At 41.2% G+C, this 20275-nt stretch overlaps 1 protein-coding gene across 1 annotated transcript in view; it reads left to right on the top strand.

Annotated features, from left to right (window-relative positions):
* The first annotated feature begins 3869 nt into the window (after window positions 1-3869).
* LOC146611500 (uncharacterized) overlaps window positions 3870-20275 on the top strand; it is a 68072-nt gene continuing 51666 nt past the window's right edge. The window contains exon 1 of the mRNA XM_085344088.1: window positions 3870-4756. Coding sequence (XP_085200214.1) covers window positions 3907-4756 — 850 coding nt within the window. The 5' untranslated portion in view covers window positions 3870-3906. The remainder of the gene's footprint in view (window positions 4757-20275) is intronic.

The following is a 20275-nucleotide window of genomic DNA, read 5'->3' as shown; positions in this document are numbered from 1 at the left end:
AGTATAGCTTTTATTTTGGAAAGAGACATTTCTCTGTAATAAACTCTCTTTTCCAAAGATGAGTGATTCCTCAATCAGATACAGGGCTCGCAAAATCGCTAGCCCGACATCCTGGGGCTAGCAATTTTTTCAGTCGGGCTACCAAAATCTATCTCTGCCCTGCCCGTCGGGCTATTGTAGGAAGGAAAAATATATGTCAATGCTTTTGCATTCTTTCAGAAATGTAGCTGGGTAATTATGTCATTGGCATCGGTGAGCCACTGTCAATATGTGACATATTGAAATCCCGTTTGAATTTGCGCTTGTTTTTTTGCTTTCACTTTGCAATTTTACAGGTCACCAGAGAACTTCAATCTATACATCTAAAAACCACAGACCAGGCGAGAAATTTGGGTGTAGTGATGGATGCAGACCTAAACTTAGAAAAACACATTAAGACAATAACAAAATCAGCTTACTATCACCTCAAGAATATTTCAAGGATAAAAGATCTGATGTCTCAACAGGACCTGGAAAAACTAGTCCATGCATTCATCTTTAGTAGGCTTGATTACTGTAACAGCATCTTTACAGGTCTACCTAAAAAATCAGTCAGACAACTACAGCTCATTCAGAACTCTGCTGCTCGAGTCCTCACTAAGACCAAAAAAGTGGACCACATCAGTCCAGCTCTGAGGTCTTTACACTGGCTGCCTGTCCGTCAGAGGATAGACTTTAAAGTTCTGATGCTGGCCTATAAAGCTCTGAATGGTTTAGGACCAAAATACATCAGTGACCTCCTAACCCAGTATGAACCTTCCAGATCCCTCAGGTCATCTGGATCCGGTCTTTTATCAGTTCTCAGAGTCAGAACCAGACACGGAGAAGCTGCATTCAGCTTTTATGCTCCTTATATCTGGAACAAACTCCCAGAAAGCCTCAGATCAGCTGAAACACTCAGTTTATTTAAATCCAGGTTGAAGACTCACCTGTTCTCAGCTGCATTTGAATAAAGCACCAAATCCACACTTTTAAGCTTAAATTTCAAAACTTACACTAACTACTGATCTTATCTATTTCTGATTTTATCTGTCTTGATTTTATATACTGTTTTGTTTGTTTGTTAATTAGTTAAGCTTAAATTTCAAAACTTACATTAACTACTGATTTTATCTACTGTTCTGATTTTATCTGTTTTGATTTTATATACTGTTTTGTTTGTTTGTTTGTTTGTTAAGTGGGATTAGAGCTCTGGGTAGCTCCCCAGCTGGGTCTAGACTGGGTCTAGAGAGTATTTTAAATTCGGGGAATTTAAAACAGAAAGTAGCTCGTCCACATAAGGACTGGTAGCTCCCCTTACGATAAGGGTTCAGATCGCGCGAACAGGTGTGGGATTAGAGCTCTGGGTAGCTCCCCAACTGGGTCTAGACTGGGTCTAGAGAGTACTTTAAATTCAGGGAATTTAAAATAGAAAGTAGCTCGTCCACAGAAGGACTGGTAGCTCCCCTTACGATAAGGGTTCAGATCGCGCGAACAGGTGTGAAATGTGTGTGTTTAGTTAGTTTGTTTGTTTGCTTGTTTTAATCAATTTTAAATCATGCTTTTTATTTGTTTTTGTTTCTAATGTCTCTGTAAAGCACTTTGAATCACCTTGTTGTTGAATTGTGCTATACAAATAAATTTGCCTTGCCTTGCCTTGCCTTGCCTTGCTTACCTTCAGGGTCATACGTCACATGAAAACCAAAATAATTCCAAACGCCAGATCTGAATGAGGGTGGGGGAGGTTCATGTTGCAAGGAGAGCTTAACTTCTGTCTTGCTAGCTTGCCCTGCGCTCTTCATTCTGACTATGCTGTCTGTGTTGAGCGCTCAGTGGATCTGCGTTCGACTACTCCGCCTAGGCTGCACTGTCGAGCGCAGATCCACTGAGCGCTCCACACAGACAGCATAGTCAGAAGGAAGAGCACAGGGCAAGCTAGCGAGACAGAAGTTAAGCTCTCCTTGCAACAGGCAAATTGACCCTCATTCAGATCTGGCGTTTGGAATTATTTTGGTTTTCATGTGACGTATGACCCTGAAGGTAAGCGAGTCATGGACTAAAGTAAAACAGTATGTTGGATGTGCCACGCAATGCTCAATTACATGGGTGTGAACTAGTGTGTTAGCGCAGTTAGCTCGTTAACGTGTTGGCCGTCTAGCCCCATGCACGGAGCGATCGGCGGTAGCTCGTTAACGGAGATTTGCCGTGTTGTGGCGTTAAGGTCATTTGAACGAGATTAACCTGAAAGCACTAGTGGGAACACAACGAATATGACTGCACATTTACACCGACATCATCCTAGTGCAAAGACAAAAACAACAAGCATGCTACTAACTTTAGCCGAGTCATTTAGACAGCTGTTAGCACATGATTCTCCTTATGCTGCTGAGAATATAGCCCAGAAGAAGCGGATAGTATAGCTTTTATTTTGGAAAGAGCCATTTCTCTGTAATAAACTCTCTTTTCCAAAGATGAGTGATTCCTCACCAATTCCTCTGACATCGTCTTATTAATCGTTAGCTTACTATGCAAACATGACAAGTGAAATCTCCCGCAGCTTAAACATGTGAGAGGTTGATCGCGCAGAGAATCGCTGAGCTTATGTGAGTGCGCGTGTAAAAGCATTTCAGTTCTGCTGAGCCAAATAAGACAGGTCAGGGTGAAGAAGTGACAGCCAAATAAAAGCTTACCACAAAACGGAGAAGTTATGACAAATCAGACTATAAGGCAAAAAGAAAGTGCAGCTTTATGGTTTCATGGACAAAATAATTTCTGTGGCTGCAATATGACGAGCTATATAACCAGGGCTGCACATAAGTGGTCCACAGGTGCGCATTCGCTGTCAAAATAAAAAACGCGCACAAGGGTTAGGGTTAAATTTAAAAACTGTACTTTTGAGTTAAAATATATATTTATAATTTTAATAAATGACAAATTAAAAAGGCATGAACATTTTTTTTTGTATCGAAAAAATATCGAACCGTGACACCAAAGTATCGAACCGAACCGAACCGTGAATTTTGTGTATCGTTGCACCCCTAATATATATATATTGGGGGTGCTAGTAGGTGTTAGGTTCAGGGAATTTACGCAAATTTGCACGGGGTTAGTAAATCTAGTGGTAGGGACTTGCACCAAGAAAAAAGTCAGTATTTCTAGTGTTAACCATAATGTAAACCAACAAGAGGCCACCAGACAGGAAAACATACAAAGAGACTTTAAGAGAATGCTAACTGCCCCAACAGTACTGACCTAAGCCTAATCTTAAAAGTAGAGAGGGTATCTGTCTTCCGAATCCAAATTGGCAGCTGTTTTCACAGAAGAGGGACCTGAAAGGTGAAGGTTCTACCTGCCATTCTCCCCAACTTTCAGGTAATGAATGGTTAATCTAAAAAATAAACAAAAAAATACTGCAGTGAGTGTCCTGTAAAGTTTTTAACTAATTTTAAATAAACTTTTAAATGTTTTGTGCACTTTGATTAAAAATTTTCAGGGATACGACTTTGTTTTGTTTGATTATATATCGTCTTTATTTTCTCATCGTAGATGGTCTGTTTATATTATTTGTAGAGTTTGTAAATGAGCAGCCAAAATGGTTTTCACTGAGTCAGCAAAACTGTTTCTCCCCACAACATGATTTTCATTGGTATATCTAAGCAACATGCTTACCATGTGGAGATTTGCTAATGGTTAAGGCAAAAAATGTATGCTTTTTGATCTGTCCCTTCAGATTTTCCACAACATGACTGTAAGGATGTGGAGGGGCTCACAAATCAGCAGGTCTGTAACCAGGAGAAGAACTCCAGTTTAGGCCAGGAGGATCCTTCACAGATTAAAGGGGAACAGGAGGAACTCAGTACCACTGAAGAGGAAAAACCGCTTGTACTAATGCAGGAGACTGCAAATTTTCCATCTCGTGAAAAAAGTGACCACAGTGAATCAGAACCATGCTGTGACCAGTGCCTTTCTCACAACTCTTCTGACACAGATGAGGATGAAAGCAAGGATGGTAACTCACACAGAAATAAGTCGGAGCAAATCGTATCAGGCTTGTCAGTTCAAAATTCCAAGACAGCTAAGTTATGTAGAACCTGTGGGAAAAGATTTATTTGGAAGTCAGACTTAACTAAACACATGCGAATTCACACAGGCGAGAAGCCACATTGCTGTAGTAGTTGTGGGAAAAGATTTACTAGGAAGAGTCACTTGAATATGCACATGCAAATTCACACAGGTGATAAGCCACATTGCTGTAGCACCTGTGGGAAAAGATTTACTAGGAAGAGTCACTTGAAGAGACACATGCAAATTCACACAGGTGATAAGCCACATTGCTGTAGTAGTTGTGGGAAAAGATTTCATGTAAAATCAAATTTGAAAACACACATGCGAATTCACACAGGCGAGAAGCCACATTGCTGTAGTAGTTGTGGGAAAAGATTTACTGTGAAGGGTCATTTGAATATGCACATGCGAATTCACACAGGCGAGAAGCCACATTGCTGTAGTAGTTGTGGGAAAAGATTTCATGTAAAATCTAATTTGAATATGCACATGCGAATTCACACAGGCGAGAAGCCACATTGCTGTAGCACCTGTGGGAAAAGATTTACTAGGAAGAGTCACTTGAATATACACATGCGAATTCACACAGGTGAGAAGCCACATTGCTGTAGCACCTGTGGGAAAAGATTTACTAGGAAGAGTCACTTGAATATGCACATGCGAATTCACACAGGTGAGAAGCCACATTCTGTATTACTTTAGTACAGTTGAAAATGCATTTCGGAAACCATCCTACATGCTAAGTTTCATTCTTAGAAAATGGTGATGGCAGATCACATAAACAGTGTTTGGATCATTTAAAAATGAGCATTCGGGAAAAAAAACTTCATTTTGAAAAGGTTTTCAGAAGCTCAGTTTCTTTTTTCACACATGGACAAGAAAAAGTGTTTGTCTCGCAACATGAAATGTTTGCACCTTTATCACATTTTCTGACATCATTTTTTATTGTTTATGGGCTTTGTCTTTACTGAAGTTTCTTCATTTTCTTTGGCATGGCCTCAACAGTGCTTGAGATATTTTTGGGTCTTGACATAAAAGAACTATTTCTCAGAATCACACTTGGAAATATCAGTTTAAAAAAACTACCCGTGTACATGCGGTAGCCTTTATTGAAATCAGTTTTTTCTCTGAAGTTCACAGTTTGAAGGTGTTTAAAGCATGAGACAGTTTACTAACTGTACACTGTTCGCTAACTTGCACACTGCCAGAACTCCTGTTGGGATTTTGTTTTTGTTTTTAATGAATTTATACACTAGATTGACATTAATGGGAAGTGCTTTGTAGATGGAAAGGGAATATTTTAGGGAATGACAATGTTAGGCGGTTGATTCAAGTTCTCGTATTGTTTGTGACCCATATACTTAGGTCATTTATTATTCATATTTTTAACATAGCTTGCACTACTGTTATGTGAACACCTGTTGATACCCAGCTGTTGTTTTGTAAAAGGACCTCAGAAGAGTCCCGGGAGTCTTCATCTTTATTTATCTTGATTGGTGTTTGGCCTGCATGTACTTATGGCGAACACCCTAGTGGGCTTTTCTTTCTTCTAAATCTTTGTTAATCTTGTATGTTCAATAAAACTGTTGGCATCACACTTCACTCATCTCCTGTAGATTTTGTGTTTTGGTTTCAATTGTGTTCCAAAAGCCTGAATCAACATCTTTCCAGCCTATAGAAATTCTGCAAAGCCTTTAAAATTTGCGACCCCACAATCCTGCTGCTCTTTGAAAAACTAACAGTACTTCCAAACGAGCTGTTAAACAGGGCTTCGTGTGATCTGCCTTTTGGTGATCAACTGGTCAGAAAGATTCAACGCATTCAAGTGGATAATCATGCTAACTTCCTTGATTCTTGTCCTCACTTTCCAGGTCCTCAACGGTACTCCATCAATGTCTCCTGAAGTTGTGTGTTTCAGAACAAAAGTGGAGCAAATAATAGCAAACACTGAACACACACCTCCCCTGTCTGCCAAGAGCATGTCTAAGACTTTTCTATACCACCATCAGTGACGTGAAGACAGATTGTTCAATATTAGATTATTCTGTTATTATATGTTACCTTATATATGTAATCAAAGTAGTTGAATTAGAATACTGCTGTAGATCACATTATACCCTTTAATATAGAGTGTGTGAGCTGTATGTAGTTTAGTTCTCATTATACTTTTGAGTTAACAGAACATATTCACATATTAGTTCATTAGATAAATGTGCAGAAATGAAATAGAAGTTGATTTAAGGAAAAGCAGATGCTGGCTTCACGGTGCAGTTGAACGCTGGCAACGCGAGAGCGAAACACGTCCGTAGGTTTGGTTTATGATACGGCGTGTTCCGGTGGTGCGGCCGTGAAGTGCAGTAGTGGTTGGTGCTAGTTTTAGTACATTGGATAGAGGTTTTGACGGTGGTTTGTGGCGTCAGTCGAGTTTTAAGGGCTGCGGTCATAATACAAAGTAAAATTTTAAGTACATAGAGCAAAACCTGGTTTATGATGTCAGGTATAACTTCGGGGATGCAAGCATCACTTTTATGATGCGACTTTGCCCTGTTGTGGCGGTCATAAGCGCAGAGAAAGGGGTATTTTGGTCTATGGTGCAGTGTGCTTTAAGAAGATCTAACAGTTGAGCTCAGAAGTTTCTGTGTAATCTTCCACTGATGAGGAACGCTCTCTGTGTGTCTCACTGATGGTGTAACGCGCTGTGTGTGTAAGGCGCGCTCTGGCTATGTGTGAGGCACGCGCTGAGTGTGTTTCTGTGTGTGAAGTGTGAACACAGTGACAGTGACGGTTGATGTGTTTGATTAGGAGGACATTAGAGCAAAGACACATTTTAGGATCAAAGGTTGATGCCTAGTGTACCTGTGGAAATAATTTTGCCCTAGGAGTGGCGACCCTCCTGTTCGTGGACGCGCGGCCAGGACCGGCGGCGTCCGGGTGCCGAGGTGGTGACTTGGGGAGGTGAGGGCCCCCGCATAGCTACGGAAATAACACTGGAACGGCCGTGTAATCACGGGTTCACATTTATTCCGGACTAGAACAAGACACATTTTGCGAACAAAGGTTGAGTCTAGATTAGTAAAGAAATATAAAAAGGTTGAATTCCTCGTTTCAGTGGTTGAAATTGTTGTGTGCCTGTCCCCTGACGAGTGTGAAATTAAAATAAAGAGGGAATTTGGAGCCACATAGAGATAGACGGGCATAATTGGGTGTATTACTCTGTGGTGTAATAAAAATAAAAAGGAGAGATAGTAAGAGGTGCAGTGGAGAATTATGGAGGAGTACAGAGAGGAATGTGTTGGGAGACTGACGTACAGTTTACGCTGTCAAGGTAGGCGGGTTGCCTGCTTATCTGTTTAACATGTGATGAAAATGAAATTAAATAAATCTCTTAGTGTGTTAATACAGGAAGCTGCGGACCTGGACCAACTGCCCCCACAAGCACAGCGGTCGAAGCAAAATTATAGGTAATGGGAACCACACCCAGCACGAATCAGCAGCTGTGAAAAAGACAGCAGCGAGGAGAGAATTAGAGGAGAAATTAAGAGAAGTTTTAACACATAAAATTGGGGCCAACGGACTTGTGGAGGTTGGGAAGGCGTCCGGAGCATCACAACAAAAAGGTGAAACAAAAACACACAAGCAGAGAAATCTGAGAGAAAGGCTCCTTTTAAGGTAACGCCTAGTTTGAGAAAAGATAAAATTAACCTGCTTTTATACAAATGCACATACACGCAATGAAGAAACAGCTTACACTCATGAACACGTGAAGATTTTCCAGCAAGGTTAAAGAAAAATTAACATACTTAAATGATGAAGTCTATACATTACTGACAAAGAAACCCTCTGGGTTGCAGGACAACAATTTAACTAAAAAAAAAAAAAAAAAAAAAGGAACACTGGTCTAACCAACCAGGCAAGACACAACAAATTTAGTGGTTAAAAGATTCAAATTGTGACATGTTTTCTGTTGATTGATTAATAAAAGTGATTACTGAATGAAAGAAAGTTCCTTTTTTGGGCTTTTAAACATGATCTTAAGAATTTTAACAGGTGCATGTTGTCCTGTCAACTTGGTGGGTTAGGAGTTGATTATATCGGGAGACAAAAAACAAAAAAAAGGGGGAAAGAAGGCTGACACAGGGCCTGGCCCCATTGTCTCCCCTCTGAATAACACAGCCAACACAACATCATTTTCCTGTTCGTTTGTTTTTGTTTGTTTTTGTTTTGTTTTGTTTTTGTTTTTTCTATATATATTTAATTACAGGCTGCTTTGCCGGCCCTGAAAGCCGAGGCTGACTGGACTCCTGCTCTCCCCCATACGTGACACTGACCAAATGCTGCAACAGCTGGACCCACAACAACGACCTGAGAATGTCAACAGACCTGCAGGAATGTGATCTCATGCAGCCGAGACGGAGAGCACTAAACCTAAGGCCCGTTTCACTACACGGGGGAAAATTCCCAGACTGCGTCAGCTGACAGAGCTCAGCTGTGACGAGACGCCCGCCAAGCCCGAATGAAAAGTAAGGCCGAGCGAAAGAATGCTGACCTTGATAACTTTGCATTCACACTGTGCAGGACAGTGATGGACCAACACGGATGATCGGGTGGCGAAAAAGGGCGTGACCGAGACAAGAGGAGTAACTGAGGACAGAAGGCACCTCAGAATGGACAAAAACACAGAAGAAGATGCAGGTTTCACCTGCGGTGAACATCGACACTGGAGAAAGGACTGCCCCAATTGGGGTCAGAACCAGGACGGACTGAATTTTGAGCAGCAGCAGCAGCAATGGTCGCAAACAAACTGAAAAGGAGGGGGGCAGGACCCCAGGGCATGCTTCAGGCCGTGGTTTACCCAGAACACCAGAACAGGAAAGTGATGAACACACACACACACACACACACACACACACACACACACACACGGGAATGCTGATTCACTGAGAAGTGATGCACACACATACACATGCACACGCTTGTGCAATGAAGAGTGATCCACACGCACACACACATACACGCTGATGCAATGAAGAATGCTTTGCTTATGCTGATATGCAAAATGCTGCACACAAACATCCCAATGCATAATTTTTATGAGGAGCCATTGATTACCATTAAATACTTAGAATGTGTTATATGTCACCCAGAGGGCATTTATGTAGATTTTAGGAATAAGGTCTAAAAAAGTTTGGTTATGAAAACAATGTCTGTGCGTGATGTCTGTTTATGGCTCAAGGCCTTGACTGAATTCTTTGCTGTGCTTCACACAGCCCTGATGAGGAACAGTGGCACAGAGTGAAAATGATGAATTAATAGTGTAAGTTTAGGTCGGAGTACGGCATTTTCTGTGATTGAGTTTTAATTCAAGGAGGAACAAAAGGTGTTACGGCACCTGAGGTTCTCATTCCCACACAATATTGTCCCGGCAGGAAGCAAAATGTTCCTGTGAATTTCTGGTTGATTGTTTGGTTTTGTTTAGCGCTAGCTTGATTTTATCAGTGAGCTTTGGCTTGTGTTCTTTCTCGTAAGCGAGAGAGGGATAGTTTTATGCTTGGACATGTCTGCAACGGGCCCTAGTTTGTGTTATTTTAGTAGTATTTTGTTGGTTATGTCTGTTTTCGTTTTTGTTACAGTGCACTGAGATAAGAAAATCTGAGAGGTGTGATCCACCGGTGGTGATATGGTGATATGGTGATATGTTGATATTTTGTGAGTTCATGATTTAACAATCAGCTCTTTAAACAAGGCCTGAAAGATTGAAATTTAAAGCGCTATAAAATATTCTTACAAAAACAGTTGCAAAGTGTGCTTCTCCATGATTGTAATTGGCTTGGGAGAAATTCACTTATAGGGAACACTGAGAAGTTCTGAGTCTAAAAGGATTGCACCGAGTCAATCCGGCCCAAAAAACAACAAGGAATTGTTTTCCTTTAAAATGATGACGTCATCTTGCTGGTGATGAAGGCTCGAATAGGTTGCGCGGGAGACTCCATTATCAGCAACATCTGGTATGAATGTGTATGGAGGTATGCATGTGAATGGACTGTGATGGACTGACGACTAAAAGTTTTGACTGACTTGATACTGAGACAATGACTGCACCAACTTTAGGATTCGTAAATGCCAATAAACAATTCACCCAGCCGACAAGAGAAGGGTGGATGCTTCGCTTTGTTTTGTTTTGTTTTTTCAGGAGCAGGAGGATAAGAGAGACTGGAGGAGGAGACTCTAGCTTCACATAAGTATGAACTGCAGACTTAACACTGTGGTTGCTGATTTTGAGTTACCGATGTTTGCATTAAGAAAACTGTGCTATATTAGCTGTGTTTTGAGTAAGGTATCATGATATATTATTGGGAATGCCAAATGCTACAGTGGAGAAGACTTTTGATACCACTCATGACTGGAATATGTTATTATTAACCATAGCAGGCCACTGTAAAAAGTCAATTAAATTTTATAGAGGAAAATCGCCAAAATTGAACAATACCTATGAATGACTGGCCACATTCAGAATAGAGATATGCAATAATAAACATTGGTCCACGTGATTTAGGTTCTCACTTGAAATAGTAAGTTATTAGATGTAGAATATAATTGACAGGGACATTTGATAGGATGTGGTACTGAAAAAGAACAAGAGCAAAGTAAATAAAGAAAATATTGTGTTTAGTTTGGATAAATTCAAATTAAAATGTACCATTACACTCAGAGGATCAATATGAAATAAAACATATGCAAAATTTGTAGGAAGTACATGACTGATAACTGTTCTGTCCTGAGCGTTTGTTTCTAGAGCACCCACTTGACCACACCAACAGTTTCTCGCCACCGAGGAGGGGGACTTGCAAAAAGAATAAAATAAAAATCTGAGTTTAACAAAACATTTTAAATGTAAATATCAAGCTTACCTTTCTTTTTCCATGAAATGTGCTTGTGGGCACGCCAGCCATTTTGAAAAGGTGGGCAAAACAATTGGCAAGGCCACACCCCCACACATGTGATATAATTTTAAAGGTACTGTTGCCCTCTCTAAGAAACATCAGGAATTAGAGGAGTGGCAAGTAGAGTATGCGAGCTACAAGCAAAAACTAAAATGTGTACTACAGTGTGCAAAAAATGAAATACTGGGTCATCAGGGGGTCATGAGGGACATTTATAAAACTAAAAGTCCCACTAACCTTAAAGTGCACTTGAAAAGCCCACACAAGAAGGTTAACCTAGCTTACCTAGAAGACCTCATCAGGGGGAGCACACTCCCCCTCCTTGAAGAGCTCACCCACTCAACCCGCATCCCCAGAAAACAGCTAACCCCAGATAAGGCAGCGTGATGTATCCCGAGACAACAGGACTGGGACATCTAAATAAAGGTGTGAAACAATCGCCTTCAAAAGGTTATCAATTCACTTCAACGAAAATTAGGACCACTCGGTGCGGCAAGAGTTAATAGTTATTAGTCTCAACACCCAAGGATAACCAGAAGAGCTTGACTGATATGATGGAACTGGGATTTTGTTACACTTAATTTTTTGCAAAACACAAATAAAACTAAATTGAAACTAAGGATTTTCAGAAAATAAAAACTAAACTAAACTAGCAAACAATTGGTAAAAACTGATTAAAACTGATGAAAATTGCAAAACTATTACAACCCTGGTCCAGACTAAGATGGTGTTGGACATCTTCAGGGCAGAAAAGGGTTGGTGTGACCAGGGTGTGGTTTGGCTTGTTGTATGTATATTTGAGATCATATGGCTCTGGATGGACCAGTTACCAGGGCATGGAAGGATGACAGACTTTATTACATGAGGAGAAGGGACATTTTCGGGATCGAAGATCCTCAGGGATGACAAGGCTGGAGCAACGGTACTCGAGAGAAGAATTTCTGATACTTTCTGAGATATGATGTCACCAACCTTCTCTTTTAAGTGTCTAGCTCCAATGAATTGACACATGGGAGTGTGTCAAAACGGGGGAGTTGAGTTTGAACATTATATGGTAAAACTTAAGCATATAATGGGTTAGACTTAGAGATGACTCATTAATTTTTGATTTCTTTTACACACACATAGATTATGATTAGAATAAGTCCTGAACATAATATTTTGAACCAAATTTGAATCATTAGAAGAACAATGGATAACAATATTAGATTATCAAGGCTAGGGAGAGAGGTGTTTTGGTTTTCTGTCTCTTGCAGAGAAAGGAACAGACACCAGACGGGGACCCGGAGATGTGAGGACCCTTCACAGCAGGGACAGATGTAGGGACTGCCGAGACAGCAACTGGGATCAAGTGTCATGACGTTTGGGCTCCTGGAGAAGATGGATCCCACAAACACAGCAATAACCATGAAGGGGTTGGCGAAAACCAGGAACACCAGACCAACGAGGTTCAAGAGGCTCTTGGCAAAAAGGGGGACACGCCGGTGACCCCAAAATACACAGATCTTTGTTTGAAATCGGGGCAGAATAATCCCCAGAACTGTGCAATGACTAAAGGGTGGTCTAACCCCGGAGGTCGAAGAAAGAAGCTGAGAATCACCCAACTGGAAGACACTGGTAGCTGCAGCAATAAAAATAAAGGTTAAAAGCTCCTTAGACAGAGGTTCTAGTCTAAGTACATTTGAAAGGTATAAGGGGGCATTAAAATGGGAGTGGAAAACTGGAGCACCAAAATAAAGCTGTGGGAGAATTGGGGAGTGATGGGAGAGTCATCTGTAACTGCTGTTATGGTTGTAAATCTAACTTTGCTTGCATCTGAACTGCGTGAACACAGAGGTCATCCCACATATGGTCCACCCGTTAAAGGGGGACAGAGGGCCTCAGGATCAAGAAAACTTGGACCTTGCGACCCTGGAGTGCATGTTGTAAGTGATCTCTTTCAGAGATCAAAAGGGGGAATTATTAGATTATTCTGTTATTATATGTTACCTTATATATGTAATCAAAGTAGTTGAATTAGAATACTGCTGTAGATCATATTATACCCTTTAATATAGAGTGTGTGAGCTGTATGTAGTTTAGTTCTCATTATACTTTTGAGTTAACAGAACATATTCACATATTAGTTCATTAGATAAATGTGCATCACTCTGTATCCTTGATCTGCTGGGAATGTGTTACACTGTTTTCTTGACATGCTTAATTGTTGAATCATGAAGAGAAGGTTGTAAGCAGGAGACTCTGTGTCTAAAGACAGGGGAGCTAGATAGACCACATTCCACACCCCCACCTTACAGAAAGCAGAGAAACAACTGCCGAGGTCATAACTTAGGCGCTGTAACAGAGAAAAAATGTGATGTTTTGGCTTTTACGACTAGCTGGGGGCCACTAGAGACTATAAAAAGCTGAGCAACCCGTCACCATTTTGAGACATGTGCCTGACCCTCTGGTAGCATCTCTCCCGTCCGGACGTTGTAATGCTCTGACTGTTGAATTATATGGAAATAAATGATTGTTGATTGAGCATTGATACACCGAGTATTGTCCCTCCTTCAGCCCAAAGATTCAAAGAATTGGGAGAATTCAACATCAAACAAATCTGCGATGGTATTTTCAGATTAAGTTAGCCAATTAAACATCAAAGTGGACTTAATTAATGCAGTCAACAATTCCTTAGGAGGTATCATGGCTCGTGGGGTGAGCTGTGTGGAATTTAACTAGGACCCAAGATGCTGGCAGCTGAGATGCAGGAGAGTTTTATTGAGAAGATGGAGATACAAACAGAAACGGCGGAGGTGTGTAGGAAACTAAGCATAACCTAAACTGTAGAAAACTAACAAAACGAACCTGAAGCGCTAACTGGAGACCCGGGAACATAGAAATATGCAGGGAGGAACACAGGTTGACACAGGGAATTAACGCAGACGAACTAGCAACAGGCAAGAGAACACACAGGGCTTAAATACACACAGCAGTAACCAAGGGATGGGAGACAGGAGGGGAACACACCTGGGACAAATCAGAGCTGACGAGACAGGGGAAACGTAAACTGACCACACTCACATGAGACAAAGACCTTCAGAATATAACAGGAAACTTACAGACACAAAGAACCAGACAAGACACTGAACTCAACAGACAGACTCACAAGCAGACACAGTAACACCATGGACAGACAGTCAATAAATAAATGTTTAATAAAAAATGTCATGTAGGCTATTACAAGTAAACTAGTGTGAAATAAGAGGACTGTTGATCAGCCTACGCTGTGGAAAGCTGTGACTCTGTCACTGACACGTGTGGCATGATGGATGCAGTCATGCTGGGAGAAGCTACGTGAGTGCAGAAACCTCTGATCACCAGACGATCACGTGGTCATCAGTTTTCAAACAGCTCATTGCAGTTTTATAAATCATCTTCAGAGGTTATTTGAACCTTGTCTTTGCAGAGACCTGCAGACCTGAGGCAGTAATGCAGTGATAATGACCAGCACACAGTGTAAGTCATGCTGCAGCTGCCCTGAATCTACAGTGTTGGTTATTCCCACCATGTCTCTATGTTTCTGATCCAGTGTGGACGAGCTCTTTATTCAGTCTGAACTGGTTTTAAAACTAAAATACAATTGATTTGTTATTCATAGATTTTCAGATTTACTCTTACACAAAAAAGTAAAACATTTTTGTTGCCAGATCACACGTATTTACTTCCAGTCCTGAACAGAAGGAAATCGTTTTGATGCCTAAATGACATTTTATGTTCAGTGACAACCTGGTGTGCTTGGGTCCATGAATGCAGTGGTGTCGTGAGTGGGCCCTGTTACAGTCGTCAGTGCCAGCATGAGGTGTCAGTGAATATATTTACACATTACTTCATTTAAAGTACGAGTTTGTGTCTCTGTCCACAGGCAGTCAACCCCGGCTGTGTCCTGGAGGATTTTGTGCGCTGGTATTCACCTCGGGATTACGTAGAAGAGGAAGTGGTCGATGAGAAGGGCAACACGATGGTGACGGGGACACTCAGTCCCAGGATGAAGATCCCAGGCAACATGTGGGTGGAGGCTTGGGAGACTGCCAGGGTCACACCTGCACGACGCAAAAAAAGACTTTTTGATGACACCAAGGAGGCCGAGAAGGTCTGAAGCAGGTCGTTCGTTTTGCCGCATGCGTGTTTTTAAGCCAAACGTGTTTACTAAGTGGATCACAAAGTGTTTTCATGAATGTTTCTGCTGATTTTCAGGATCAGCTTCTGCCATGGGACCGTTTTGGCTCATGTATGTTGAAGCATTTTCACATGTTGATGAAAAAGGATCTGATGCTGTCACACACGATGTTTAACTGACACACAGCAGCTCTCTGTGGTGTGATGGTGTTAAATGAAGAACAACTTTAAACCAGCTTCTATTAATGATCCGGTCGGCTTTATGGGAAAGGGACAAACAGTAACTGGGGTTAGTTGTTTCCTCACCCAAAGAGGGTCCTGGATTTGGACCCGGGCAGGTCCCTGCCAAGCGTTTGCATGTTCTTCCTGCACATATGAAAGCAGAGCTCGGAGCTCCAGTTTGCACCATCACTGAAAATGTTGCCTGTCTTTTAAAGACATTGTTTATCCAAAAAGAGAAAGTTAAAAATAATGCTCACTGATAGTCTTATGACAGATTTAAAGATCTGGGTATGACCGGTCCCTCTGTGAATAACCATCATAGAGAAAGGTCACCGTTTATCTGGAGTCTTCTTCAGAGGCAGCCTGTTGGCTGTGCAAAAATATTCTGTTGATCTGAAAGAGCAAAAAGAAAACAGAAGCCAGGAAGACTAAACTTTTTGGGGGTTTGTCTTTAGGTTCTGCACTACATGGCGATGCAGAAACCTGCAGACCTGGCCCGTCACCTCCTGCCCTGTATACTTCATGCAACTATTCTGAAGTTGAAGGAAGAAGGTAAGTCCTCACCGTTTGGTTGAAAAACACGTTTATATGAAATAAAATCAGGGAAAATAACTCTGAGCCCACAGCAGGTAAATTACAGTAAGACCGAAATACAAAAAACTAAAGATATTAAAATAAGTACTAAGAAAATGAAATGCAACCCGAGATGTTAATGCAGAAAAAAAACCAGAAGCTGCATCTTGGACGCTGCCAGCATAATGCACAGGCTTTTGACGGGGCTCGCACACAAACACAAAGCAGATGATGAAGCATCACCAAATATGTTTCTGTTGTGATATTTTGATACCATGGTAGTAGAGCTGGGCGATAGAACGATAACGATATGTATCGCGATATAACTTTTACTCGATAGAGAAATTAAGCTATCGCGATAGACCTCGCCGCTCTTGTCCTCTTAAAATTAAAAAATTAAAAAATTTTTTTTAAAAAAGGTCAGCCAATCCAAACTAAGTAGCGCAGAGCCGAACCAATCACAGCCGCAGCGTCACGTCGCGTGACTTGTTCAGCACAAGTGCCAAGCCGCACGTGTTTGTTTGGGAAGCAGCCAGCGCGTAATGGAGGAAATGAGTGTGCCGACTAGAAAAATCAACCGAGCGTGACCGAAGAGAAAACAGATGATGGTTCCAATGCCGGAGAGATTGTCGAACGGAAGAGCCATAGAAGTTCCGTAGTGTGAAGGTATTTCGGCTATTTCAAGTCTGACAAAAAACAGAGCAGCGTGCACTGTAAATTGTGCCGAAAGCAAGTCTGGAAATACAATAAACTGGTGCATGCGTCACACTGTGCGCCACGTTATTGTTTCGGTGAAATGAATTTCTACAATACTGTTAATTCTACTCTCTGCAGTGTTTAAATGCTTACATATACACACAGTTACTGTCCCTCCACACATACGACTCGGTTCTGCTTCTATGCCGCAGCTTTGTTTACTTTTTCCCACCGAGGCTTCTAGACTTCTGATTGGCCAACATTTCTGCACAGTTAGGAATCTAGCGCCACCTGCTGCTTTGGCATGTTCATAGCAGCGTTTTTCTTCATTTCTGCCTTTATGTGTGGACGGGATTATTTTTTAAAACGAAAACGGAAAATCTCCGTTTTCAAAAATACCCGTGTACGTGTGGACGTAGCCTCAGTCTCTGACTGGAAGCGCTAATTCGTCATTCGGCTTTTGTCAGACTAAAGTAACTGTTAAAACTCAAATTCAAATTTCAAATTCAAATTTTATTTGTCACGTACACAGTCATACACAGTACGATATGTAGTGAAATGCTTGGACAACTGCTCGTGACCTAAAGAGAACAAAAAAGGAAAAGGCTATGAATAAGATAGGAAATAAATATGAAAAATTAAAAAGGGTAAATTTAACTAGGAAGGAATAAAATATAAATTAAGGTTAAAAATGAAATAACTGTACAACACAAATTAGAATGAAGGGTAAATTTAACTGGGAAGAATAAGATAAAGATAAATATATAAATTAAAGTTGAAAATAAAATAACTGTACAACAAAATACACAATATAGAACTATATAAGAATGTATGAAGAAATCTAAATATAAATAAATATATACACACTAACAGCAGCTGTACAAGTATTAACCGGAAATGAAGAATATAGTGACCAGTGTTGTGCAAAACCAAAGTCCAGAAAGTCCAGTGTGTGTGTAAGAACTGTATGTGTGGGTCAGGACTGTGTGGTGGTGTGATTGAGAGACCGTATCGCCTGCGGGAAGAAGCTCCTCCTCAGTCTCTCTGTGTTGGTCTTCAGGGAGCGGAATCGCTTTCCTGACCTCAACAGAGAGAACAGTCCGTTGTTGGGATGGCTGAGGTCCTTCACGATCTTCCTGGCCTTGGTCCAGCACCGCCTGCTGTAGATTGAGTGCAGGTCAGGGAGCTCGGAGCGGATGGTGCGCTCAGCTGACCGCACAAAACTGTTTGAAAAGCTCAGCTATACAACAAGGAGAGATTGAGAATTTCCTTTTAGTTCTCAGTTTATTTGATATTGACAAAAGTTTGTCAGTTTTGTCTGTTCTTCTGTAAAACAAACTAAGATTTATTTTTAGAATTAATATTTTGTTTCTAAGTGGAATTGACAATTTAGTCTGTTTCGTTTGTTCTATTTTGAAACTTAAACGCTTCAGCGGCTGCCTTTTGTGTAGTTTGCAATATTTGCCTTTATTTATCTGAAAAAGTCTCATGTTCCTTAAGTACATCTACCCTGTTGAACTTATTATGGGAAATAAATATTTAAATAAAAACAAGCTGCTGATTATTTCACATTTTACTTGTGAGCAACGGCACATTTAAATCTTACAAATATAGTTATTTGGCTTATATCGTGATAGATATCGTTATCGCCTGAAATGAAAAAAACATATCGTGATATGAAAAAATCTCATATCGCCCAGCTCTACATGGTAGCATTTACAGGATATTGTTTTTGATGATGTTATACAAAGGACCCTGTTTCTGCAATGCCCTTTGTTTGAACCTCATCTCCTCTTGCTGTGACCCCATGGGCGACTTCCCTTGGCCTGCTGGTCTGGAAAATCCAACAGTTCATCTATATGTAAAGAAGGCACTTAAACTGGAACAGGCATAGCTGCTTGATCCTGCCGTGGAACAATAGGACGGGGTGCAAGCTCTCATGCTCCCAGGACGTGGGGGTGCATTCCTGGAGTGCACACCAGGCTTGCAGCCTGCTAAGGATCACACACAATTGATTATGTGCCTCTGGGTATACATGGTTAAACATTTCCTAATGCAAATAACTACATGCAGTATTCTACCATGTGCAAACTTATATCACTAAAGGATTCTAACTGTCTAGTGTTTAACGGACCTTTCAAAGGTATGTTGAGATTATAGAAGGCCCCTTTCAGAGCTAGGGGGAACTTCCTTATATGGTTGTAACTTGAAACTTGTTGACACACAAACCCTTCTGCCTATAAAAACTGCTGCACAAAGAATAAACTTTGAGTTAGTTTGGGATGACAATTTAGAACAGTCTCCGCGTCTTTTTGTTCTTCCAAACTGCTCCCGGTACTCCGGCCGGTGCCGTAATTAACCGTTGATCATGCTTGAGAATATTTTAATTGTTATAGGAGGATGAACTCTGATGATGAAAGCCCACGCCTCAGAGAAACCCGGAATGGAGTTTCTTACAGTTTCCAAACCAAAGAAGATAAGATGAAGCATACCTGCGCAGCGGTGGGTGATGAGGAGAGGCCGCAGCGTGTCTGTCTTAAAGTGCAAGTTTGTGACAGTTTAAAGCTTAACAAGCTAAGACGCCAAACATCCAGAGCACAAAGACAAGTCAGAGGGCTTTTTCAGACACACACTTCTAAACCGTCGTGCTCAACAGTGTCTCTGCTAAAACTGCGTCTGTGCTCTACCCCTGTAAAGTTGCCTATCGAGTGCTTAATGATAAGGTGCATGGTAGCTGCTTTCCTCTGCAGGTGGATGAAGCCACTAATAGTGACAAAGGAATGACTTCTCTGGTGTATGCCTTATACCAGGGGTGTCAAACTCAAATACACAGTGGGCCAAAATTCAAAACTGGAACAAGGTCGCGGGCTAACATTAATATTTATTGAAAAAAAAATCTTCCTCCAGATTTAAGAATGAATCTCTTCTTATGGACTCAAACAAGTTTTGCTGAAAAACTGAATATGGAACAAGCAAAGTTTAATACTAAACAATATGTATATTAGTTGTATAATACCAGTAGGCCAGCTCTAATAATAATTTGGTATGGCTTCGCGGGCCAAATGTAATTAGGCTGCGGGCCAAATTTGGCCCGCGGGCCAGAGTTTGACACCTATGCCTTATACTGTCATCACTGCCACCCTGCTGCAACTGACTGAAGCATCCTGATGCCAGGCTGAGCATGCATGACGCATGATCCCGCGTGATCCCTTGCATGACCATCTGACTGTTCTTGGTGGAAGTGACTTGACAGAGCTATCGAGATGAAGTTCTCTAACCTGTACAACAACCTGGCCTGTGGCAGTTTGCGTGTCGCCTCCACATTGCCAAAGATCACTAGCATATCCAGACACTTCCTTGGCCAGCATTTAGTGTTGATGTCTCTCCCACTGAATATGCCTGGGTAATTTTGGGCTGGCATGTTCATTAGAGGCAACCAGAACCCATTGCAGCTGGATGCTGCATTTATCTATGAATGGAAAGAAATTGCTCAACAACAGATCTGCAGTCTGTGCTCAGACAGGTGACTGCTTGCACCTGTCTGAGGTAATACTGTCAAGCACCGTCATTATAACAGTCTTGTACTATACATACAGTGTATA

The sequence above is a fragment of the Diplotaxodon limnothrissa genome, linkage group LG20 (genome assembly GCF_057381915.1).
Source record: "Diplotaxodon limnothrissa isolate DT_005_m linkage group LG20, D_limnothrissa_male_GT1.1, whole genome shotgun sequence".
Lineage (NCBI taxonomy): Eukaryota > Metazoa > Chordata > Actinopteri > Cichliformes > Cichlidae > Diplotaxodon > Diplotaxodon limnothrissa.
Note: the sequence above shows the minus strand (reverse complement) of the source record. Positions and strands in the feature narration are given on the sequence as shown.